At 27.6% G+C, this 27,178-nt stretch overlaps 2 protein-coding genes and 1 long non-coding RNA gene across 6 annotated transcripts; all 3 read right to left on the reverse strand.

The window, feature by feature from the left end:
- Positions 1–1,260: 1,260 nt before the first annotated feature.
- On the reverse strand, positions 1,261–12,165 carry LOC100206979 (kinesin-related protein 4). 2 transcript variants are annotated; one of them, XM_065799399.1, is made up of 5 exons: positions 11,915–12,165; positions 9,995–10,428; positions 4,467–8,210; positions 3,782–3,996; positions 1,261–3,396 (listed from the first exon to the last, which is right to left on the reverse strand). In XM_065799399.1, the coding sequence occupies exons 2-5, from the start codon at positions 10,410–10,412 to the stop codon at positions 2,143–2,145; spliced, it is 5,631 nt and encodes a 1,876-aa protein (XP_065655471.1). In that variant the 5' UTR covers positions 10,413–10,428; positions 11,915–12,165; the 3' UTR covers positions 1,261–2,142. The 2 variants fall into 2 exon arrangements, with proteins under 2 accessions (XP_065655471.1, XP_065655470.1); XM_065799398.1 differs by having other exon boundaries at positions 4,467–8,525.
- A 6,762-nt stretch (positions 12,166–18,927) lies between these two features.
- Positions 18,928–20,317, reverse strand: LOC124814406 (tripartite motif containing 13). Of its 3 annotated transcripts, none has more exons than XM_065799401.1 (3): positions 20,078–20,317; positions 19,685–19,981; positions 18,928–19,570 (listed from the first exon to the last, which is right to left on the reverse strand). In XM_065799401.1, exons 2-3 carry the CDS (start codon positions 19,966–19,968, stop codon positions 19,177–19,179), a joined length of 678 nt encoding a protein of 225 aa, XP_065655473.1. In that variant the 5' UTR covers positions 19,969–19,981; positions 20,078–20,317; the 3' UTR covers positions 18,928–19,176. The 3 variants fall into 3 exon arrangements, with proteins under 3 accessions (XP_065655473.1, XP_065655474.1, XP_065655472.1); XM_065799402.1 differs by having other exon boundaries at positions 20,050–20,134; XM_065799400.1 differs by lacking the exon at positions 20,078–20,317 and having other exon boundaries at positions 19,685–20,042.
- A 1,942-nt stretch (positions 20,318–22,259) lies between these two features.
- LOC136080975 (uncharacterized) lies at positions 22,260–23,670 on the reverse strand. The gene is made up of 2 exons (XR_010638776.1): positions 22,646–23,670; positions 22,260–22,555 (listed from the first exon to the last, which is right to left on the reverse strand). It is a non-coding gene; the product is annotated as an uncharacterized LOC136080975 (long non-coding RNA).
- Positions 23,671–27,178: the final 3,508 nt, after the last annotated feature.

Below are 27,178 nucleotides of genomic sequence, written 5' to 3' on the forward strand. Positions count from 1 at the left end.
TTGTCATCAGTCCTTAATAAATAGAGTCTCACCGATATATAACCGGTCACCAATATGGAATAAACTACATGAACGAGGCTTAGCTTATGATTTTACAGTTAAGTATAATTTAATGTCTAGAAAAGATTGATTTAACGATTTTTTTAAAAGAAATCACACACACTAAACATGAGAAATTCTGAAGCGACAAGAATGTACTTGGTCACATCATTTAACAAAACTAATGTTGCATGTTTTTACAACGATTGTAGCAAAGTTTTTGTAATGGGTATCATTCAAAGCTTTTTATCGGTAACTTTACTGCTTCAAGAACTGTGTGCTTTTTTGTTAACAAACTTTTTTTTATTGATATATTTCTTTAATTTAGTATACCAAATCTATTGTGTATTAGTTATCCTTGTTGGCCTTTTAACCCTGTATCTCGTAACTTTTTACCCGTTTTTAGAGTAAATATTTCCATTCGACACAGGTCAACAAAATCCATTACATCTTATTTGTGATTAGAGTTAGAAAAGTTGGGAAAATAAATTAGTTCTACATATCTTAAAAGAGAATCAGTTGTACTAGTTTTGTTTTCATGTTACTTAACTAAATATAAAAAATGGCACCTTTCTCCTCATCCTCCCCTAATACAGTTTTCTATTACAATATACCATTATATCAAACAAAAGAAATCAGATATCGTATACCAGTAAAAGCTGTATAAAGTTAAAAGTATATTAAATAAACACACCGAAAACTAAAAAAAATTTAAAAAACTATTTTTTTCATTACACTAACTATTTAAAAATACTTCTAGATCGTTATAGGTTAAAACTAAAAAATACTTTCTTTTTCTAACTAAATGATCCATTTTGAATTTCCTATTATTTAATGTCATAAAATTAGTTTTCAGTGAAAAAATTTTTTTTTTTTTATCACTTTACTATAAAAAAACTTTTGTCTTTTATTTTCACATATTTGAATGAATTTAGGCATTACTTCACTTAAATCATGCCATTGTTTAACTTAAATAATAAATGGCTAAAACAAAACAAACAAACAAACAAAAACAAAAAAAAAAAACAGAGAGAAAGAAATAGATTTGTAAAAAAACAAAAGCTAAGAAATTTGTTGTTTTTTGGTACAAAGGTTAACTTTCAAACACTTTTTATATTAAACGTTTTTACACAGACTAAACTCTTCAGAAACTTATATTTATTAAATATCTAAGCTTTTAATTTAGCAACTTCTACGCATGCGCTAATACATCAGACGTTATTTTGTATAAAACATAATATTTCAAAATTGTGAATAAATATTTCCAAATAAATTAAGAAAGTTAATAATTAATTTCATTAATATGCGTTGTTAAAAGATAAATAAAAAATTTGATGTGTAATTTAACTTCTAAAAATATGTAACGGTGAATAAGTTCAAATTTGTTAATGAAATTATTAAGTTTAAAACTGTGAAAAATAAAGATTTATTAATCTGAAAATTAAATACTTATTATTACAAAATTAATTCTTTTAGTAAAAAGGTTAAGTCTCAAAAAATTAAAGTTTTTTATCACAGTGAAAAAAAATCTAAAAATTCAAGCAAAAAAAATTAGGTCTCCACAACTGATTTTTTTTTTAAAATTACTAGTGTAAGGTTTATATATTACTATAGAAAAGCTATATATTACCTTGAAAAGGTTTTGCATATATTTCAGATGAAGATATGGTGGACCTAAAAAAATACGTTATTTCTTTGACAGCATGTATACGGTTCTGAAAAAAATATTTTTAATGTTTGTGAATTAGCCAAGTGAAAAATTTTTCAAACAGAAAACGCCCCTCTAAGTTGCTAATGTCTGCAAACAAGCTAGAAGCTGGTGAGTATTATTCGCGTTTATCTCACTAAATCGTTAATTATCGCTCACTAAATCGTTAATTATCGCTCACTAATAATGTATAAAAAAGTACTTTTTGATATGTTCAAAATTGATTATTATGGTTTGGACTCTCCTTTTGCAATCGTATCCAATTATTAAACAAAAAATTAAGAAAGATCGTATTATTCGGAAGTCTATTTAATAATTTTTGGTTCAATATTCAGTTTTTAATTTTTACATTTATTATGAACTTTTCATATCTTCAAAAACGTATGGGTTTTTTCTTAACCTAGTACAATTGCACATATGAGAAATCCATTATTTCCAGAACGTATTGTCATTAAATGTTCGCCCGGAACAACATTTTCTGCAAGATATTTAATTACAGTTCCTTCTAAAAATTTTTTCTTTGTTTGTAACTCCTTAGGGGGTTCCCCATCGAACTGAGCAAATGCAGAACGATCATCTGTAAAAGACATTATTCCTAAACGTTTATATGGTATCATTGAACCATCTGAGTGGCGTGGAATGTGAATTTTGTATCTAATATACTGATCTTTTTGTTGAGTATCCATTCCAACAATTTTATCAGAACGTATTTTGAACTCACGAACAATTGAATAACGGAAACTTCCGTCATTTTCTTCATCAAGAGGCAACGTGTTGTTAGGAGACCTGTTGTCTACTAACATATAAGTGTGACAAAGAGGTTTCCACGTATAGGTTTGAGGAAATATCGGTCTTGGAATGTAAATTGTTCGTGGTATTTGAAGTCTTGTAACAGCATCTGCAATGTTTGTATTCCTCATTTTGACTAAATTTTTTAAGAACTCTGTTCGAATATAGTCGATAACAATATAAGACATTTGAGCGTGCGCTAAAATACTTGGGTGAAAATTGTCTTCTGCAAAAAGCTTGCTTTTTGTAAATAAAGGATTAGTTCCACTTGCCAATAAAGGACACACCATATTTCTCCAACTTAATGAAGTAATCTTGTAATACTTAGCAATATCGTCCTCACCCTCATCTTCAAAGTTTCGACAATGTGCTGAAAGATCCGGATCCCACTCAAATAAAGCGAAAAAGTTTAAAAACACCAGAGCTGGTTTTGCTCTGTACGACAAAACATTTCTAGTAAACTGCTCTAAAGGTTGTGGCTTAGGTCTTTGATTATCGTCATATCTGCGCATGTCATTTGCTGATAGTTCCCATAAAACAATATTTGTTAACTTATCATTTGGAAGATGATTGTGCAAACAATAAGAATAGTAATCTGTGGCAATTCCACCAATAGAAACATCGCGTATTATCATTGAAGAGCCAGTTACTGGCCTAATAATTTTGTTCCAATAGTCTTCAATTGCATAAAAGTAGGATCTTAAAACAAAATCTAGACCTTTTTCACTAAATGGACCTCCTTTTGATATTGACCCACCCACAACTGCAAGACCGACATCTTCACCACGAAGTGCACGATTTAACGCTCGTCGTAAATTTAGACCAGATAAAGATCCAAGATTTGCGTAAGTATTATGAACCTTTAAAATAGAAAAAAAAATTATTTATATAAATTTAAAAACAAAAAATAATTTGCTTAGAACTTTTTAGAACTTGAGTACAAAACATTTTATCTAAATATTTTATATTTGACTTATATAAAGAAGATAATTTAAAAATTTATACTTCAAGTATAAGTTTATGGATGATATTGTGTTTAGAGTTAAAAATAACATAATAATATTAACATAAAATCAAAAATGGAATGTCACATATATTACTGTAAAACTTTTCAATAAATTGATCAACGATCTTAATAATGAAAGCACAAATATGCAATATTGAAAATAATCTGATCATTCATGTTTATTGATGAAGCCTCACTATGTAACTTTAAATAGAAGTAAAAGAAATATCAAATCTTACTTTGTCATTATCAAGCCCAAGTGCCTCTGCATCAGGAAACATGTTTCTGTAAGACCATACTTCAGTAATATCTCTCTCAAGGTTTTCCACTAAGGTATCTACTGGCTCATTGTCCGCTAAAGGTCTTTGTGGATTAAAATCTGTTTCATCAAAGTCTGGCTCTTGAGGTAACGCTGGAGGAAGCTCAGCTTGTTGGGGATAAATATGACCTTTTACTAGAAAATTTATCAAACTCAATAAAACATTTGATTAAACAACGCTCTATTTTATGACACAAAAAATATGTAAGATTATTGTATATTAATACTATTTAGTAGGGCAGATTGAGGAAAAACAGATTGCGAATGGAACATAAATATAATAATCCAATTGGTTTCTAATTTTTATTTACAGACCTGACGCCCCGGGTTTCAAAGTGGAGGAGGAGTGGGGGGGGGGGGGGCAGGGTTAACAATTGTCAATTTTTTAAAAAAGTTTGCTATTACTTGAAATTTCTAAAAAATAAAAAAATAAGGTTCTTTAATAAAAAAAGACCCTCTGGTTCTCCCCTTCCCGGTAGAGTCAGCCTTGATTTTAAACTAGATTCCTTATAAATTTTTATATGTAAAAAAAAATGTCTTTTGATACTCTCAAACATCTTATATAAAATATTTTTGATAATATCAATTATAATAAAAAAACTTACTCGCTGGATGGTTGTAATGCGAATTGTGCGTTAAACTTTGTGCAAGGCTATCGATTGGTGTCTGAACAAATGTAGTAGGTATAACAATTGGTTTCGGTAGAGGTTCCTTGTAGGAAGGTTTTTGAAAACTTGTTATTGTATAGTTATTAGTATTTAGGTGCTGACTTCCTAAATGTTTTGGTGAAGAAATAGGAAGAGCATGCGGTTGAGCCACTGAGTAAGCCTGTACTGTGTGAGGTGAGTTAGGGCGTACTCCACTGGCTTTAGCATATATCTCACCAAGTTTTCTATTTAATGTTGTCAGCAAATTTTTCATTTGGTTACTTTGGCTTGATATGGTAGTATTATGCGCTAGATGTACTGTCAATGACGGAACAGAAGATGTCGTGTGATGTAAATTAGCCATTTCATGGATATTTGCAGGTTTATTTATAGCTGCAATATTATTTTGAAGCGAACTTATTTCTTTATTAAGAACATTTTCCTCCGTACTAGGTTTTCTCAACTTGTTAAAATTTTTATGTGCTTTCATTTCGGATTCCTTCAAAAAATATGTTGATATTTTCTTCTTTTTATTTTTCTTACTTTTATGCATTTTTCTCTTCTTCTCACTTTGTATTCTTTTTTTTAGAAGCATTCCCAATTCCTTTATATCCGGTGTCAAATTATGCACCGCTGCCTTGTCCAGATCGCCGTTTTCCAGCATTGACTTTAATCTTTGTTGGACTAACTGACGGATGTTAGATAGTTGCGGATCATTGCGCCCTCTATTTGGCAGTCGTAGTCGTCGAATTTCCGCTTTTAACAAACTATGAAGCTCAGCAAGAGGATGATGATGATGGTGATTTTTCAAGTTTTTATTATTTTTTTTTTTAGACTGAGATTTACTATGTTTTTTCTTACGATTTTTGCGGTTCTTTTTGCTTTCATTTTTATCTTCAAAACTTTTATCATCGTCTTCCTTTTCTTCTTCATCTTCGTTAGACAGTTCAAATCCTAATTTTGCTTCAGGAATAACTTCTGCATCTTCTTCCTCTTCTAAAACTTCTTTTGTTGATGATTTAAACTCATCCGTTTCAACTTTTTGCTTTAATTCCAAAGCAGTTTGCTTATCATGAGCTTTTTCTTGCTCTTTTGCGACAGAAGCTTTTTCTTGCTCTTTTATGGCAGCAGCCTGAAGTTGTTGCGCTTCCATGACAGAGGTAGGTTGATAATATATTTCTTGATGAATATCAGGATTTTTTGAAAAAGACTTTACCTTTGGAATTTCTTTACCTTTCGATTTTTTTAATAGAGTTTTTTCAAGCTCTTTGACTACTTTTAAGTCCTTTTTGAGTACATCTTTCGCTTCATCAAGATCTCTTGTACTGTGATCTTCTACGCCATACTCAGCTTCTAAGCGATTTATTTTTTCAACTTCTGAAAGAATTTGATTTTTAAAGTGTTGAAGTTGCTTTAGACTTTGAGAGTTTGCTTTTATGTTCAAAACAGATGTTGTGTCGTTTTTAAGGTCGTCAGCAACTTGACTAGCAATCAGTTTTTTAAGGCTATCTTTATCTTGGATGGTACCAACTTTTTCTATAGGCCCAGCTTCACGTGCACTGTGGTTCGATTCATTTTCAATTACGCTCGTACTGATGACTTTATCCGACTTGTTATTATTATTATTTTCTTCGTTTTTCTGGTTCTGTTTTTTAAGCAATTCTTTTTCTTTAAGCCGATTTATACCAGCCAAAAATCTTGCTCTTTCTTTTTTACTAATTTTGGGTACTTGGTTTGCTTCAGCTATACTTTTCATTTTCTGTTCTTTTTCGTCGTCGTCTTCCACATTATCATCGTCCTCTTCTAGTTTGTGTACAGGTTTGTTTTCTTCTGAAAAAGGGTTTCTAAGTTTCTTAAGAATAACTTTTTTCTCGTCTTTCCAAGATTGGTATGACTGCACTATTGGTACAACTGAATTAGTTTTAGCAACAATCTGGTCCGGCACAATTTTTAAAATACTCTCTCCAATAGGTGTTACTGTTTGGGATTCAATGTCTTTGTTTTCGACAATCTCATTTTTTTGTTGTGAAGCATTTTTATTTATGGAGGGGTTTACAGCTTTAGGTATCTCTTTTACTGAATTTTTAACCTCTATTTTAAGATCAGTAGCAACCAATTCGCTTTTGTCTTTACTTTTAACATTTGATATCTCTTCAACATTTTTCTTCGCCTCATTTTCAGCTGCTTTAATTGTTTCTGCATCTGGAGTCTTGTCCTGTGTAACTAATTCAAAGTTTTCTGCTTTAGCAGCAACCTTTTCTGGCTTTTCTTTTTCAATCTCATCCGGATTTTCTACGAGTTCAACGTTTTTATTTTCTATTTTATTTTCCCACTTCTTAAACTTTTCTCTGACTTCTGCTAAAGTCTCGTATTTATCGTCTGGCTCAGTTTTCTTCATTTCTATTTTTTCTGACTCGGGCTTTTTTTTCTCCAAAGCTTTCAGTTTTTCAGTATTTTTTTCTAACTTTTTTAGTTCCTCTTCTCTTTCTTTTTTTGTAAACATAATTTCTTCATTTTCTGAATCCTCTTTTACTTCAGATGGCATTTTTGCAGCAGGTTGATTTGCTCCTATTGCAGCTTCTAATGGGATAGCTTTTAGAGGAGCAGGGGACTTAACCTGTTCAATTCGCACATCTTCCGCCTCAGAGCTGTTTGCTTTTCCAAATTTAACATCATCAACAACTTCTTTTATCTCTCCTGATGATGCAGTGTTTAATTTGTTGAGATCATTGATGTCTTCTTTAGTCTTCTTTTTGCTTGTCTTTACATCATTTTGCTCCAAATTATTGTCTTTTGATTCGCGATCTGCAGCAACCTTGTTTGCAATTACTGTATCAGTTGTTGTTTCTCCTTTTAAAGATTCTTTTTCCTCTTCAGATGCATGCTTTGAACTATCTTTTTTTTTATACAAAGGTTTAATATTTTGGTTTGAAATACTATCTACTTTGTGAGTAGATTTAACTTTCTGTGAAGTTTTTCCTCCAATAACCTTTGTCTTCTTAAAATGCGACAATTTTTTAACTACATCATCATCTACTTCTTTTTCACCAGAACCAGAATAGTTATCAGCACCATCTTTGCTTGCATCTTTTTCTTCCTCGTCTGCTTCTTCTTCTAATTCTTTCTTTGAGATTACTTTTTTAACGCTCGATTTAACAGCTTTAATTTCTGCAGAATTTGATAATGTTTTGTTTGGCATTTCACCAGAAAAACCTGAGTTATCAAGACCACTTACCGAGTCCTCTTCATCTTCAGTTTTTGTTTTTATGCTTTTACTTATTTTTTTAAGCTCACCGAAAACTTTGTGCGCAGTTTTTGTCCCGTGACTTTTGTCTTGAAAGTTCATGGTTCGAATAGGCAATAGGTCATTTCCAGAATTAGAATATTGCAAGGGAAAAGATTTGTTAGTATGATCAACATTTGACCTTCGAGAACCTGAAATACTAATTTGAGAATACTTGTCTACGTCCGATCTTCGAGCTGCTCTTTCATTTATATTTACATTAACAAGGACATTAAATCTTTCTTTTTCTTGACTTACTGCATTTGCTGTATTCTCTTGAGAAGATGGCAAAATCTCTTCATTTAAATTAACTGAATCTTTAATTTTTTTAAAAGTATTTTCATCTTCAACTCCAGAATGAACCGTTGATGCACTTTCTGTAGATGCACTTGTTTCGTCTTCAGGTTTATTTTGCTGATCTACAAGAGGAGAAGCATAAATGTTAGTTGTTATCGTCTCTAATTTTTCGGGTGTATATGTATTTTCTAAATCATTAGCTGATGTATATTCTGAGTAAATACGTTTATTTTTAGCTGTTTTAGGTGTGTTATGTTTTTTCCAATCATAAAGTAAGTTAATGAGACTTTCAGACACGAGTGCTTTTTCAGCTTGTGTAAGAACTTTATGTTTTTTGGTCGTGTTCTGGACAACATTATTATTTTCGTCTAATATGTCTTTCTTAAATGATGAAGCAAGAGAGTCAGGAGATAAAATATTTTCAGGTAAATTTTTGCCTAAAGTATAATAAACAGTTTAATTTTTTGTGTTTATATAATAGTAAAAACATTTTAATTGCATTAAAAATATTTTTTTTGGTAAAGACTTTAAACAATTTTAACTTTTAAAGCTGAATTTACTTAAATGACCTTTATAACAATTAAGATTCTACTACAACCAATAAGAAAACAGCTTATATTATAACAATTAAGATTCTACTACAACCAATGAGAAAACAGCTTATATTACAATAAATCTTTTTACAAATTGTAGTTAGTTGATAACTATAAAAGTTTGTTAAACAATAAAAAAAAGTTGCAAACGCAAGTTAAAGTACAACCTTTTTCTACCTTTGACCAGGTTTTGTCTTCAGGCTTTTTTTATTTACGTTAATTTACACAATTTTTAATTTACACAATTCAAAGAGTTTATCTTAGTGATATTTGACGCAAAAATTTTAATTCAATTTTTTCTGTCTTATTTTTTGTATTATTAGATCAATTAAAAAAGTTTTGTCTTTAACCTTTTAAAAAAATGCTCGTAAAATAACCAAGTGTGGTTTATTTTATTGAAAAAGTTGTCTATTAATTCATAAATTTTATTTTATTATTTTTAAAAACGTCACTGTTATTTGTGAAATTGATTACATGAGATTGCGTAATGATTACACGAGATTGATGATGTTTGATGAGTGCTAGGCATATGTAGTTTTTTATGATGTTCTATTTTATAGCACCATGTTTTGTGACATTTTTAGCATGTAATATGTTAAAAAAGTGAAAAACTTAATTTATAGATCTTGACCTAAGGTATACGCGGTCAAAAGTATAACAAGTTTCAGGGGCGGATTCAAAATATTTTGATGTTTGAGATTTGCGTTAACTTCTAGACATGAAGCAAACTCTAAACATTCATTTGTTTATACTTATGTCAAATTATAATGATTTGCAAAAAATCGCAATGATAGGAGCCTGGGAATAAAAAGCCCCAAAATTTACAACGCCTCTGTCCCAAACGTGAGAGCAACAAGTTGATAAAATATTTTTTTACTATTCTAAACTAAATTAGTATTCATCTATAAATTTTGAACTTTGTAGAATAATCACTAAGAGTTCAAAAATTATGGCCATAGATAATTTATTACCGCTTAATTTAAATGGGGTTCAAACTTTTACGCACTCACACACATATATATTACATTTACACACAGAAATACGCTCACAAATACACACACACACACACACACATATATATATACATGTCTGTATGTATACATACATGTTTTACAGTTTTGATGTCGTAATAAAATAATGATTTACTTTATGCATCAGAATGACCCATTGAGAAGTATATTTATTAAAAACCTAACATTAACAAAAAATACCTGCCACCATATTATCAATGACCAATACAAAAGTACTCAATTTATTTACATTAACTATTTGAATAATATTAATTATTTTAAAAAAACATTTTAAAAACATACCTGTTTCTCCACTCACTTCGCTTGTGTTTTCGATTGCAGTTTTTGCATTTGTATTTCTTTCAAATATTTTTTTGGGCTCATCGTCTGCTTCATTTTCAATGTCGTTTTCTTCTTTCATTAATTCTGAAGCTGCACTATCGTTGTCGATTGTTGGTATGAAACTCGGGCCACGAATCAAATCTCTTTTAAAGTCGCCATACCCGTAACGTTCATAATTATTATAATGTTCACTTTCACTTTTTTCATCGTCATCATCGTCATAGTCATTACCGGTAATTAAAGTCTTTAAAATGTTATTGTTTTGATTGTCTATAAAGTTTGGCATCGCGTCATCTAAATATTCAAAATCCATATCTCTACTATACACCAAAAGCAAATATCCTAGCAACACGACGAAATAACTCAGTGTGTATCTCATGTTTATCTAAAATTATCTAAAAAAAAAAGTCAAAGCTTAAATTTAAAACTTGTGTTGCGTGATATTAGATTATATGTTCTGTTCAAAAAATAAATAATAAAGAACATGTAAAAACGGATAAAATGAGTCACTGTGATAAAAGATTCTTCATAGTGATAACAGTGAGTTATTCTGAGAGAGTGGATTTGAATTGAAAGTAATGGGTCGATTGCATCCATTGCTTCGCAACAAATATTAAAAAGTCTTGTTAAAATATAATTATTTGTAAAATCATTCAACAACAGAAAAAAGTTTTTCAAGAAGGGGCGTACTGATAAATATAAAGGCTGCAAAAGAAAGCCCACACACAAAATTAAGGTATATTAAAAAAAGATCGTTGTAAGTTTAGAAAAGTTTTATTGTTATAAATTTAAATATAATATATTTTTTTTTTCAAATTTTAATTTTGAAATAAAAAAACTATTTATTTGAATTAATTAACCACTGAATGCATCCTTTCTTTGTATCGACGAAGCGTTGTTATTGAAAAATTTTGTTATGGGAACGAGTTATAATAATAAGCAATTATATTTTCAATTTTTTTCCAGTGTTTATTTTTGATTATTTTAGATAATAGATGAGGCTTTATGTTTGCAGAAATAAAAAGTTATTGTATTAATTACAAAAATAAAAACTGAAGAAACTGAAGCTATTGGGAACTAGTTGAAAAAAAAAAGCATATCATAAATATTCTGTTTAATTTACATTTTTTAAAAGGCAAGTTTGATTGCCGTTGTGGGGGCCTAATATTTTAAAACGACAGTCTAGTTTTTGATTAAACAATCTGTTTGATATTAAAATAAAATTGAAGCAGCCATGTTAGGCAGTGATCTCATTTTTTTTAAACTTAAATAAACGTTGCTTGTGATTATTTTTTAAACTTGAAATTTATGAAAACTTAGTACTTTACTGTTTAACATACGTGCAGAAATGCATGTAGGAATGTAAAAATTCCTAAGTGCGCTGGATGAATGACAAGGCATGGGGCCTAATCCACGTAAAAACATCTGCTTAAAAGATTCAAGAACCGGTCAGATGTAAATTGCAATAATAAATCTAATTTCCAACTTTATTACTAAATTTTAAAATGGCAAAGTTACGTGTAAAAATGTAAATTACGAGCAAATATGTAAATTTAAACTTCCCTGTTTAAACGTAAATATGAGACTTTAAACTGCGTGTAAATATGAAAATGAGATTGTGACATGAAATAAATCAAAATTTTAAAATTAAAAAAAGTCGGGAATCCAATTATCTTGTCACAAACACATATTTTTCAATACTTTTTTATGTCCTCATAATCACTGTCGTTTAGCATTTTTAATGTCCTTCGTAAATGCTCCTGTTTCACGCTTGCATTTAACCACTAAGTAAATTAGAATTTAAAAAAATAATTTTTATCTTCTTTTTCGGAACTTAGTTGCACTAGGACGTACTTTATTAAAAAGAAGTAATTTACTTACAGCACAGACAACAACAAACAAAGCCAAACAAAAACTTATGTACGAAAATACAAATCCATTAATGTATAATAACTCTTGCTTCGATTTTTTTTAAAATGCTAAACAAAATTTTAAAAGATAATAATAAATGATTTTTATTTCACAGTTTCATTTTATTAATATGATAATTAACATGATTTAAAAGTAAAGTGGATAATTTCGGCCCTTTTTTCTTCAACTGTGTCGATTACAAATTTTTGAGAATAGAAGGCACAGAAAATCAGTGAGCGTGCAAGCGTATTAAATTTCCGAAGAAGAATGGAACAAAGACACTCAACCGTGCAACAGCATAAAAGTACTTCTTTTTTTTACCGTTTATTTTTTTAATCGTTTTTAGTGACTAAAAATTGACTCTAAAAAAAAAAAAAAAAGTAAGAATTTGCATATTTCGGTTGACGTAAGATTCAAACATGGATTGACAAAAACTTTTTTCTACAGTGTTTATCATTTTCTCATTATTTGTTTTTTACAATATTTTTATTTTTTCAATAATATACAACATAAGAACTGAGATTGAAAATAAATTCTCGCAAAGTTATTGTAAAAAAGTAAATATCAGAAACAAATAGCTATTAGGATAATTTTAGCATTACTACTTTGTTATTTTTTCTTTATATTTCAAATATCGGGAAATCAAAAAAGTAAAAATAGTAATATAAAGTACAGTTTATCGTAAAAATAATTAAAAAAAAAATGTAAAAATTAAAATTTTTAACTTTGATGTATTATGACTATTAACTATCTTTAGTGGCGTAGCGAGAAAAAATAAAACGTTTAAAACGCAAATTTTGGCTTTTTACGAACTTTTCTTTTTTTTTTTTTGAATAGTTTTTTTTAAAACAAAATCTTAAATCCTCAGAGTCATTCCATGTAGTCGCGGTCGTGACATTTCTACTACAAAAGGAGAAAGTATAACCAAGAAACTTAATGAAATTTTTTTTTTTGTTAATGTGTACCTTTGGTCACATACTACTATCTGAAAAATTTACAGTAAATTTTATGCTATAGTTGCATTGCTATGTCAAAATAAAATCAGTTGCGGTCGTGACAGCTACAAAAACAGAAACAGAACTTGTTTAAGTAATTTTGCTTTTTTGTAGAAAACTTTGTAATGTCAGTTATATTGGAGAAGCCTCTACACATTTCATAACAAGGTAGAGGTAGAGGAGTTCTGATTTACATAAAAGAAAACAATTTACATAACTTTACGTAACACTTTACATAAATTCTAGTTTGTGCATTTCTGACCGTGTGAATTTGTGTAGCAGGAATGGCACCACTAATCAATTGTCTTAATAGAGTAACAGAAAATTGAACAACGATGACTCTTACAGCAGATATATATATATATATATATATATATATATATATATATATATATATATATATACATATATATATATATAAATACTCGGTTAAAATAATTATGATTAAATTTTTTTTATGGTCAGTAGCCTTTTTTTGGTCCCCTTCTAGCTCACCTGAAGCATACAAGTAACGAACTTTTACACTTAGAGAAATTAAAATTTCTTATCTTGCTGCAGGCATTGATAGGGCTAAAATTGTTTTTTCCAAAATTGCTGACAACGCAAAACAAATAATTGCTGAAGTAGAGATTCAGTTTGTATATATTTTTATGAGTTATCCGTTACTCTACAAGATGTTTATAGTATTAACATATTTAACTATGATAAGACAAATATAAGCAATGACCCAAGCTCTAAAACAGTAATTTGTAAACGTGTCCTTATACGTATAAAAAAAAAGCAGCATTCCAAAGTAACTCTTAGTAATATATAAAGGAGTGTGGCTGGTCAGTCTCTTTGGCCCTTGGTTGTTTATAAAGCTGCAAACTGCTACATAAAATTGTCGCATGGTGGCTTTTCTGAAAGTAAACTCAACAATTCAAAATTTGGTTGGGTTAGATCTAGAACATTAAAACATTAGTTCAATGACATTTTTTGACAGGTTATTTTTGTTTTGTGAATGTTTCTCAAAGATATATCTAACTTTACAAAATGTAATTTTTTTGTTTTTTGTTTACAGTCACTCCTAACAAAGGGGTGAAGTTGATAACATTTTTGAAATGAAAAAATTATATGATTTTTTTTTTTTTAAATGAAACCCTATAATGGAGAGGTATTATGTTAGGCGGCCGTGGTGCCAGCCGTGGCGCAGTGGATAGAGTGCTTACTTTAGAGATTTAGACAGGGTTTCAAGCGACCTCTTGGTATATTTTGCGTCATCGGTAAGGAACTTAAATGCTCTTCCACGTTGCTTTGTGACAAGACTGTTAGGTCTTCTTGGGGGACCTATAAACAAAGAAAAAAAAATATTTATATCAGAATAAAAAAAAAAACCTTTCAAAGTCACTCTGTTCTACGGTAATATATTCTTTGAAGCGTTCTGTCGATGTGAAATTCAAACTCTCCTCTTCGTGAAAAAATAGTAAAAATAAAGACTTTTAGACCATGAATTACCAAAGGACACAGAGAAAATAATTAAAAAGTCAAAAAGAAATTATATATAAATACCTAAAAACAAAATCAGCTGCAAATACATAAAAAATATATTATAATTACAAACATTTATTTGAAAAAGAATACAAGTTTAAACTCCTTTCTAAAAAGTAGTTTAATTAAATAATATAAGTTAAATTAAATAATAATAATATAATATGTGAACTAGGGATGGCTCTTTTACTTTTTTTTTACTTACACGAGTAAGTCAATTTTTATCAAAAAGTAACCTACATAAGTAATTTTAAACACTTTATGTAAATTTACATTTCCGTATAAGTAATTAATTTTTTTGAAGCGACTTTAACTTTATAAAGTTTTTTTACTTTCAAAAGTAAGTTATGTAAAAGAAGATTACATCAAAAAGTAATTTACTTTTACGTGTAAAAGTCACATGAAAAAGCTGTTTACTTTTACATTTAAAAGATATTTACTTTTGAAAATTACTTTACATAATATAAAAGTTCCTCAAACTGTAATTTACATTTACCTATAAAAGTAACTAATTAAAAAAAAATTCATCAAAAAGTAACTTGCATATGAAAGTAAATTACATAAAAGTAATATGCTACCAAATGTGAATTAAATTTACAAATAAAATAATATTTTTTAAGTAGGAATTTTTTATATTAAAACTAATAACAAATCTTTATTAAAAATTGTGTAAAAAAAAATTTAAATTACATAAGCTTATAACATTTTATATAATTTGTAAAATAAATTAAAAGTAATTTATATAAAGTCAGTAAATAAGTCTACTTATATTTTACAATAACTTTGACAAAATCTTGTACAAAAGTAATGCAAAAAAGTAAAACTTTAGGGCACTAACATTTAGTTTGCCGCAAAAATTGATTTGCGCGGTTTTAGGTATTTCTTCCCTGTAAAGTTTGAAAATATCAATAATAGGTTTCTGCCCATGATTAAAATCCTCTCTAGTTCCGGTCCATGACAGTTTTACCTATAACAAACATTCTCTGAATCAAACCGTCTCAAAAATGTTCACTCTCTGGCCAACCATTCGAAAGGTCTAGAATTTAGACAAAGCTGAAACAAGGCAGTTAGCAGAAGGCACATACACCCATGGAAGACTCAGAAAGGTCAGTTTATTTGAAAGGAAAATAATTGGCATAATAGTTAGTTCTTTTTAACAAGTTTTTAGTGTAAATGCATTTATTATTTAAAAAATTATTTAAGGAGAGAAAGTTTAAACCTGTCCTGAATTATGGGGGCTATAACACAATGCCCTAATGATTATGGAGCCCCGAACTTTTTAGGAGGACGCTTTATTTTGTAAAGATATTTTGCCACTTTGATACGGAAAATGTGCACCTGTAAATGGAGCCTTGAAAAAAAATACCCTAAAACATTTACCATCCCTTCCATAAATGTGAGGGCAACAAATTAGTAACTTTAATTTTTATTTTCTGACACTAAATTTAAGTTGACAGGTTTTAAAATTCAAAGATTATGATTATATAAAGTTTACACTCAAACTGAATAAGGTGGTTGTTTTAACATTTTCCTAAACATTCTAATGTGATATAAGCAAGAACATACTTAAGTTTGGCACTTAAGTATGTTTTATTTACCAAAAGTATATTTATTAACCGAAATCATTGGTTTTTCATAATTATAATAATATTACACCTCAAAATTTACGCAAGTAGACATCATTATATTATTGGTTACCATAAAGTCTTTAAATGAGTTTAATATGGTTTTTAACAACACATTAAAAGACCTCATTTGTACGTAACTATTAATAATACTATTACTTAAAGATGCTGTTGATTAAGTAATTCTTATCGATTTGGTGATAAAAGGAAACCTTTTTACATTGCTTTTCACGTAGTATAATACCACGCAATACTTGTATTTAAATTAATTTAAAATTAAATCTTGTATTTTGTTTAATTTACATTTTCATGGGTAATATTTTATTAAACCATTTTATTTATATGTTAAAAAAATAAAATTATTCAAAATTTTGGTTTTTATGCAATATTTCTTCTGTTTTAATATGTTTTTTAAGAAAACGATTCTAAAATAACATACTTATACAGGAGAACTTGGTATTTCAGTTACACATATATTAATTTTTTAGATATATTCCCAAAAAATACAAAACTATAATTGTCAAATAAAAAAACTCATTAAACTCAAGCTTAAGAAAAACACATGATCAGCAATTTTTAATGACAAGTTTTTAATGACAAGTTTTTAATGACTTTATTATGTACGGATATTTGGGGTTGCTCAAAATTTATGTGGTCATAGTTTTTGAACACTTAGAGAATATTGCATGACATTAGAGACTTGTTAATGAACTTAAATTTAGTTTAAAATGTTAAAAAAATGTACCTATATATAAATGTTATAAACTCATCGCTCTCACACAAATGGCATGAAATGCTATTAGCGTGAGAGCGATGAAAATAGCGATGAAACGGGAAGTTAACATTTTTATTATCGCAATACTTTTGAAAAGGTTTACATAAACATGAATATATAGATGTTTGGAGTTTGCTCCATGTTGTTACATAAAGTTAAATTCTCAAACTACGCTAAAAAGTAAGCGTTTTTACATCAAAATAAGTAAAAGTGCCATCCCTAATGTGAACCAAGCAAAATAGCAAACGAATGAATTTTGGAAACAAACTTAACTTTTGTTATATTGATTGATCAATGATTACTTGCTTCTCAAGTTTTCCTAAAATCTATTAATAAATATGTCTATATATATAAAAAGATTTGTATGAAAACTAATTAATTTTCTTGTTTAATTTACTTTTAGATTAATATTTTCTTCTTTACTAGCTACCAAAGTAGCAAACAACATTGGCGCAATGTTGTTTATATAGTTTTCATATAGTAAACAAAATTGTTTGCCACTCGGTTAGCAACAAACCGTAACGATAAAGCAACAATTTAGCCACGAGGATCTCTAACTAGAAAATCTAGCCATTCGCTGGGAAAAGTTCGCATTACGTTATTATTTTACATAATCATATATATGCCGAATACAATGCTATTATTATTACATAGTATTAATTTATTTACTTATTGTAGTTGTTGACTTAGTTGTAGTTTCGTTAATAGATGATAATAATAGTAATGACAGTGAAATGCTTAATCAAGGTGAAAAGATAGGCTGCATTAAATTTAAAAATAGTTCAGAAGAATCTGTTGTTGTAAAAAGTTTTTTTACATTTTTAAAAAAAGTTTGCACAATTTTTTAAGCTATATTAAAATTGCTCAAAAAATCATATAGATTAGATTCTTTGAAGTAAAGCCAAAAAGAGTAGTATATTGTTAGCTGAAGATCTATTACTTAGACTTTAACCTCAAGCAATTGAAAAAAATGTGTCGGAGATAGTGAGGCTGATTTTAAAAATTCAGTAAAAATTTTTTTTAGATAAAATAAAGGTAGAAAAAGCTAAACAAAGTACTGAGTTAAAACAAGGCTTAAAGAAGATATCAAAGTAAAATCTCTCAATAAAGAATTTTCAGTCTTTTATTCAAAAATGTACTTTTAAATTAAAGATTCTGTTTTTGAGATTAAAAACTATTCAACCAACATTGATTAAGAGTGAAAGAGCTTTTAGTGCATGCGGATTGTTTGTAAGTGAGGGGTAAGGTATGCTTAAATGATAAAACTATTGATACCTTAGGCTTCTTAAAAAGTTACAAAAAAAATAAAATAGGCTTGCTAATATGAAATGCTATAAAAAATTCATTTCACACTTTCACAGTTAACTGGCTTTATAGTCCTAAAATTAATAAAAAACTCTTATGTAAAATTTTTCTTTGTTTTTAAGTTAAAATTAGATTCGGAACCAAATCCTAAAAATCCGGGGGGGGGGGGGGATTCTGATCTGAATCATAACTACTTTGCCAGGCCCGCTATGCGTTACAAGCAACAAAGCTAAAAAGTGTCGTAACATCAACAAATAAAAATCATAACTAAGTGTTTTTTATGTGCTGTAGTTTTTCTATGTAAATAGTTTAAGCTTAATTTAAGCCTAATTGTCCAATATTTAGTACATGCTTAAGTCTAGTTTTTAATTAACGAGTCCCAAATATTAAAAAAAAAGTTGTTTGAAAATAGGTCAACTTAATGATAATGGAAGCAAAATTTTACAAAAATAATAATAATGTATTGTTTTGTAAAAGATAAAATAAACTCTATAAAAAAATTATACAGACAGTATAATTATAGACAGATAAGGACATTTTTATGTGGTATATAAGACCATAAAAATTAAAAGGTTTGTAAACAAGAATATAATGAAAGATTCCTTTTTCTTTATCTAATTTTTTTTTTAGTTAGGAAGATATTAGCGTCTACGTCCAATATTATACTGCACATATTTTCCTGCACATATACATTGTTTAATTCATAAATAACTTTAATGTAAAATAACTAGGTAACCGAAAACAAACATAACAATATACAGTTACTTATACTTCTGAAATCGCCCACCAATTATTGTAAGTTACAAAGTAGAAGTTATGAAAGCATAATAATAAATTTTAATATTCAAAAAAATACAGCTTTTAGTTTATTTTAGTTACGCTGGTCGCATGCTATGTTTATATGCTATGTTCGAACGCTATGTTTATTTGCATTACTTTGTTAACATATACTATGATATAGACAACTTAACATTGTTATATCGACTATTAAAATATTAATTTCTATTAAATAGTATTAATGGACATGTGTTTACGATTTTCTCTTTTTCTGGTCTCTAAGTTCATGGGCATTTCAAATGACGTCATTTTAAGAAGAGTGTTATCTATAAGAAGCATCAAATTTAAGTTTCTCAATCTGCGAAGATCAATTTCTTGTTTCTTGCATTTCTCAGCATAAACAGCAAGTTTGTCCTTTGATTTTTCAAGCGCATTTACCAATTCAGAAGGATAGGTTTTATGACAAGAAATTTTTTCTAATTGCAAAAATGAATCATTTAGGATTGTGGAGCTGTGTGACGTCACAGATTCTTTTATTGACTTAGGTGATACAAATATATGAGGTTTTGTATTGTTATCGATTAAGTTTTCTTTTGAGGTTTCGTTTAAAACCTTTTTTTTTCTAAATAAAAAAACAATTTTATAATTAAAAGAAATTTAAACTTTAAGACCCAATTTTTTATGAAGTTTTTTTATCAAATGGTCTAGAATTTAAATATTATGTTTTAATTCTTACCCGGTAGTTTTGTTTCTTAGAAGTTCTGTAATCTCTTTGACTATTTGTGAAGCTCCTATAAGGGAAATGTCATTTTTTTGATTAACAAAAGGTTGCTTTGAACGACAAGTAGGACATGTTAAATCCCATTTTCCATCTTTGTTTCTAACACAAGCTAATTCCAAGCATAGTTGACAAAATGTATGTTGACATACGAGCGTTTTTGGTTTTTTAAATATTTCAAGACATATAGCACATTGACATATCTTCTCCAAAATATCTTCCATGGTACCTTTCAAAACCATAATCTACAAAATCCTAAAATGTAAGTTTACGCATTTTAAATGCTGATTGAATAAACTCAATATCGTTATCAATTTCAATACCTATATCAATAATCTTGATTGATTTTACCGATTGATAGTTTTTTTCAAATATTGTAATGACTTTTAAGTTAGTTTGTTGTTCTTCTTAAACAAGATTAAAATTGGATAAAATTTAAATGAAAATAAGAATAAATTTATTAGAAATAAAACAAACTTTCCACTAATATTAACAAGACCATAATATAAAAAACAAAAATATTATATTTCCAGATTTAATAAAAACCTATCCTATTCAAATCCAATCCAAAGTTTTTTTTTTAAGATTTAATTTTATATAAACATTTGAAACAAGCGTCTATACATCTATCGATACACTATAATAAATTTTTTATTAAAAAAATATTTTACGATATTTTACTTTGCTTGCATACTTCATTAATTATTTGTTGACTTTAAAAGTTTCCATTTAAATCAATTATTGATTTTTTTCTTACTCGTCTTTTGTCTCATTCAGTTTTAGTTTCCATTATCTTATTTTTTCTCGTATGCTTCTTGTCTCGGTAATGCATACTCTCTACCTAAGTTTTGCAGTACTTCCAAAAATCCAGATTGCAGTAATCTTCATATTAATATCCCTACTTAATGGAAACTTAAAATATCTCTCGATTTAGTATTGCAATATTTCAAATTTCTCTCTACTTAATTACAATACTCTCAAAATTCTCTCTACTAATTTTACGCAACCTAAAACATATTTATTCATTGTTTCCGAACTTTTTTTTTAACTTACTAGTTCTAAATAAAAAATTATAAATTAGGAACGCTGTGAAGGGTTTTACTGTTCAAACATCCAAATGAGAAAGAATTGAGCTTTTACGTCTGTAGCTTTTGTTTGCAAAAGACTGAGATAACATCATTGAGGCCACAGAATCATTGAAAAAATTAATCATAAACTGACAGATTTCTTACAAATCATCTACATGCTAAAATAAAGGGTCCTATCCTAATACAAACAAAAGATTCCAAAATAATCATATTAAGGTTTGATATTACATGCCAGTTGTTGTTGTATATGTGATACCGTTAAAGTAGTTTTTCGTGTACATGCGTACACAAAAAACTACTTAAAAAAGATCCCCAACAATTTTTATTTAGATTTAAGTAATAATTTTAATAAATTTATAAAGGAAGATAAAATGTTTCAAAGACATAATTTATTCCTGTGGATTTCTAATAAAATTTGCTTTTGTGGTACCCACCCAGTAAGCACACAAACGTTTATTAAACGTCAAAACAACGTTTAGATTAAGGGTTTAGATTTGGTCGATTATACGTTCAGAATGAAATCCAGATTAACGTTTAGATCAAACCTCCATAAAACGTCGAGATTACAACGTATTTTCGACGTCTATTATAGGGTTAATAAAGGCATATAAAGCGTATATTATACGTATATAAAGCGTTTAGATTTAGTTGAATTAACGTATATAAATTGTTTAGATTTAGTCTAATAAACGTCTAAAACGTGTTTAGATTTAGTCTAATAAATGTATATAAAGCGTTTAGATGTAGTCTAATTGCACGTATATTTAACGTTTAGATTTAGTCAAATAAACGTTTGTATATTGTTTAGATGTAGTCTAATTGAACGTATATTTAACGTTTAGATTTAGTCAAATAAACGTATGTATATCGTTTAGATTTAAATCTAATTAAATCCAACTTAATATATATATATATATATATATATATATATATATATATATATATATATATATATATATATATATATATATATATATATATATATATATATATATATATATATATATATATATATATATATATATATATATATATATATATATATATATATATATATATATATATATATATATATATATATATATATATATATATATATATACACTTTATATGCTTTTCCCAAATATACAAATATTTTATATACTTATATATTATTTATAACTTTTTATAATTTACTACTTTTATACTATATATACCCATTATAAACTTATAAAGAACGCTATAGTTTGGATTTACCTTACAAATAGCAGAGGGAAGGGGGAAGGGGGGTCCTTAAACTATATTTGTTTGTTTCAATAACTCTAAAAAATTTATTCGCATTATCCATTATGCCTTCGCATTAGCAATATTATGTAATATTATAAATTATATTATAAAAAAATATATTATAAATTTTCACTGTACAGTGAAAATTTATAATATCAATTTACGTCTAAAAAAATCCATTTTGCAAGAACGCAACTAAACAAATATTTTCTGTAAATTTAATCTCATTTAGCAAAAAATAAAAGCTTACATTAGTATTAAGTTAAAGATTACTAATAAAATTATTAAACTTATAAAAATGTATTTTGGATCACAATGTCCTCTGGTTTCTCAAAAATCTTTCTAATATACCGTCCAACGAATGTTCATCAAGCGCCGGTTCTTGTTCATCGTGCGCCAGTTCTTTGTTCATCGGCGTCGGTTCTTGGGCAACATCATCATTCATATTCGTCTCCTGATTGTCTTATTTCGTAACCTGATTTGTAACCGAAAAAAACTATTTTAATTAAAATAATTTTAATGTACATTCATAAAATAAAATTAGAATTACACAGAACAACTTTACATATAGAGGATTTTCTGAATGGAAGTTTCCAAAATTTCCTGTACCATCCATGTTTATTTTTGACAAAAATAAACATGGAAAATTTTGAAAGTCGCGCCATATCATATGCAGTGGCTTTTACCAGCTCTGTTCAACCAAATTTCTTTAGCAAATGTAACTAAATTAAGCTAATATGCATCTAAATTAAAAAAATTAAAAAATTTATTTATTAAACCTTAATTAATGCAAAGATGAATACCTACTGCTACACTATCCAACTAACGCTTACAAAATGAATTTAAACTGTTTATAAAACTTACGAAAAAAGTTCTTGCAGCAGGACTTTCATAACGAGAGACCAGCAACTCATATTTTTTAACTGTGTCAATGTTGCAATCAATAATTTCTAAAACATCTGAGTTTATTAAGTTGTTGGCATTTTGGAAGGTAGATTGTTGCGATAAGAGATTTTTAACTTTTTAGTTTCCGACACTCGTTTATTATTTATTAATCAGTCGTTTTGCTTTCAGTTGTTGCTAGGAAGTGAATCTTGTAAACGCATTTAAATTAATTATTTAGCCAATAAAAAGTAATTTTTTAATAATTTTTTTTATTTCGTTTTAATTATGCCTATTTAAACCGCGTGATATAAGCTGTTGTGTGAGTCTTCTGACCAATGGCTATATTGCTATATTATAATATAATAAACGTTTATTAAACGTCGATCAAACGTTTAGAATAACAACTTATATTAGTCAATATTGTAAACGTTTGATTGACGTTTAATAAACGTATAAATTAAAAGATTTAAAGCGTAGATTTTAAATCTATAAATGTTTACGTTTAATTAAGGTCGATTAAAGGTTTACAATATTGACTAATGTAAGTCGATATTCTAAACGTTAAATCGACGTTTAGTAAACGTATATATAAAAAAGTTTGAAATATACATTTCAAATCAAGCGTCAATTTTTAGTCAATAATAGGTCGCTAAACGTTTTATCTATTTTTCGACCGATTTCGATTAAATATTGACCAATTCTAAACCATTCTGTGTTTACTGGGGATAAGCTAAAAAGACCAAGCTTGAATAAGTTACAGAAGAACAATCAAAATTATCAGATGCTTTTTTAAATGAAATTTTCAAATCTTTAGCGCTTCTGCATAGTTTTTTTTTCATTTTTTGTTTAATAATTGTGTAGTACTTTCAAATAACTATAAAATTTGAGTAGTATAAGGATTTGCTGTTTTAGACTCAACTTTTACGTCATTTTGTTTATATCATTCCATAGCCAGTTTAATATAATGAGTTGAAGTAAATCAGGCCAGAACACATTCTGCTAACATGTGATTTAAAGAGAATTTAAGTAAACACTCTTTAACATTTTACCAGAAAGTGTGGCCTCAGAAATATAGGATGCATATATTTTGCCATACCTGCAAATTATTTGCCAAATCAGAGCTTTTTTTAGCAAACTTGTCATGTTTTGTGTATTTAAATTTCTTATCTGCCTTTTCTCTATACATGGCAATGTAATAGACAGCTCAAGGAATTTGTTGATAAACCTACTTGATATAAGTTTTGTCATCTTTAATAATACAGTAACCTGCTGAGGAATCTGCAGATTCTTCAAATTCCTCAGCAGATTCTTGCACTTTTTTTTTGAATTTCAGAACGGTTGGACACTTTTTGAGATTTGAAAAAATGAAGACTATGTTTATTTCAAATTTTTACTAAGTATAAAACATAGAAACTATGAGAAAATTTGTATCTTTTTGAGCGTTTCTTTACTGAGAGGATAAAATTAACCTTAAAGCTGTTAACCAGTTTATATTTTGAAAACCCCCTTTCACTACCAGATTTGAATTTGATCGGTTTTGTCTTCTTCTTTTGCCATTTTTAAAACTTATTTTAAATTTAATTGGAAGACTAAAACATTTCTTTGAAACCGCAACATAATGTAAAAAAAAATACAAACCCAATTAAAAATATTTTAAATCAACTGCTGGAAGAAAAAATTTATTCTTTCACATTTATTTAATTTTTTTGTATATATTTTCACATTTACATATTAGTTACAATTTTTTTCACATCACAGTATAAGTAAAATATACTTATGTTACAAAAGATTATATTTAACCAAATACTGCTAACACATATCTAACAAAAAAAAAATAAAAAAAGATAACACTCAGTTAATAAAGAAGAAAAAATTAAAAAAGATAGAATAAAATAGTTTTGAAAATTAGAAAGCATTAATAAAGTATATAATGAGAGACTTGTTAAAATAGATTATATTGTTATGAGAAACTCGTAGAAGACTGAATAAGTCTTATCATCTAGGGCTAATACACAAGATACACATAAACATTGAGATTCTTATGCACAAATATTTTAAATATTATCGTGATAAAATTTTGTTTTGATTTTTCTAGCTGTATTATGATTAGTGTGTATTTTTTGTATTTTTTTTTTTACGTTTTTTCATATATATATATATATATATATATATATATATATATATATATATATATATATATATATATATATATATATATTATATATATATATATAGTAATTTCTTCAAAATTATTTATTTGAAAAATTATTGGGGGGCAAATGCCCCTGCTGCCCCCCGGTTGCTACTGGCATTGCTATATATATATATATTTATATATATATATTTATATATATATGTATATATATATATATATATATATATATATATATATATATATATATAGTAATTTCTTCAAAATTATTTATTTAAAAAATTATTGGGGGGCAAATGCCCCTGCTGCCCCCCGGTTGCTACTGGCATTGCTATATATATATATATATATATATATATATATATATATATATATATATATATATATATATATATATATATATATATATATATATATATATATATATGTCCGACTTTTCTCTCATTGTAGATTGTTTTAGTTCAAATTTTGATTTATCATGTGAACAAGAACAATTTTATGTAATTATTTATATTTAGAGCAAGGATTTTAAGTTTTGATTTTAAAGAAATTATATTGTCAGTAAGAATAACTAAGGTGTTTTTTGAAATTAATGCATGTGTTTGTTTATTTTTATGATAAATTATTCTAGAAGCATGTTTCGGCCGTTGATAAAGAGAAATTGATTTTGTCTAGTGTGTGCTTTCCCAAGCAATGTTAGCGTATGAAATATGACTTTGTATAAACAGAAAGTAAAGAATTTTCAAGTTTTTTTGTGACAAAAATGGTCCAGCTTTCAAAAGTAAACCAAGATTTTTAGATATTTTAGGTATTTATTTCATGTACACACTTTAAAACAATATAGACCATCTAACCATAAATACAAATAATTTGAGAATCACCTAGACTATTTGTTACCAAAAACTCGTAAATAAACACGTTTACTTGTTGGACAGTTTTAAATATATTTTTTATAAATTGAATTATGCAAAAAGAGGAACTATCAAAGTTAAATGAGGAACTCGTTCCTCTTTTAACTTTGATAGTTCCTCTATCAAAGAAAGATATCTAAAAAATTAGATATTTTTCTTCAATATAAATGAAGAAAAATATCTAATTTTTAGATTAAAACAACAACAATAAGTCAATCATGATAAACACCTTTTTATCAATCATCAAAAATTTAATAAAGTTACATAAAAATTATGATATTAATGACTAATGGATGTTATCAATAAACAAAAAACTATAAAAAAATTAGATTGACAATTGTTCTAGAAGATCAAACACATAGCAATACAATCAGTTAATACAAACATATATAACTTTAAGTCTAAAAATATTTATCAAATTAATATCTATGCTAATATGCTATTTATGCTAAAAAACAAAATGGGATTAGTTCCTTTACAATTTACAGAAAACTTTCATTCAATTAGCAATAAGCTTAAAACAAAAGCAACTGGTAATTTTATTGTACCTCGAAAAAAAAAAAACTCTCGATTCTCTATCTCTTGTATCAGCCCCTATCTATAAAACAAATTAATTCCAAAAAACACCTTAGTTACTCTTACTGAAAATATAATTTCTTTAAAGTCAAGGTTAATAAATTTGGATACCGATGTATTAACTCCAAATTAAATAACAAATGAAATAAATTTAAAATCCAATTTGTTTCGGTCAAAAGAGAAAAAGATTTTGATTTGAAACAATACAAAAATCAGGGATAGATTTGTAAATACTGGATCATTAGTTCTTTAACAAACGCAAGATTGCTACAAAAAGTTATTGAGAAAAAAATTAAATCTACTTAAACGTAGTTATTCATTATACCGTTAACCAGATTATTATAAAGAAATGGTCCAACGGTACCACTTTAATGTTTGGAGGCTCACTGTGGTCAAAGAAAGAAAAGTTCATCAGATCCCAGCAAACTTTCTATAGCGGCTCTTCAGTGGACCTATATAGGCATTTTGAGCGGACCACTGTAGTTTTGCTAATCTTAGACCATTAATTAGTGGACCATTAGTGGCAGCCGCCAAAAGTGGCTAGCCGATGAATAGCCACTATTAATGCCGAAAA

The sequence above is a fragment of the Hydra vulgaris genome, chromosome 06, assembly GCF_038396675.1.
Source record: "Hydra vulgaris chromosome 06, alternate assembly HydraT2T_AEP".
Taxonomy (NCBI): domain Eukaryota; kingdom Metazoa; phylum Cnidaria; class Hydrozoa; order Anthoathecata; family Hydridae; genus Hydra; species Hydra vulgaris.

Coding starts and splice junctions, on each gene's coding strand:
- LOC100206979 (XM_065799398.1), bottom strand. CDS start 10,412: ATGAGATACACACTGAGTTATTTCGTCGTGTTGCTAGGATATTTGCTT. Junction 8,526..9,994: donor CGAAGTGAGTGGAGAAACAG/GTATGTTTTTAA, acceptor ATTATACTTTAG/GCAAAAATTTACCTGAAAAT. Junction 3,397..3,781: donor TTGGGCTTGATAATGACAAA/GTAAGATTTGAT, acceptor TCTATTTTAAAG/GTTCATAATACTTACGCAAA.
- LOC124814406 (XM_065799401.1), bottom strand. CDS start 19,968: ATGGTTTTGAAAGGTACCATGGAAGATATTTTGGAGAAGATATGTCAA. Junction 19,571..19,684: donor CTAAGAAACAAAACTACCGG/GTAAGAATTAAA, acceptor TTTTTTATTTAG/AAAAAAAAAGGTTTTAAACG.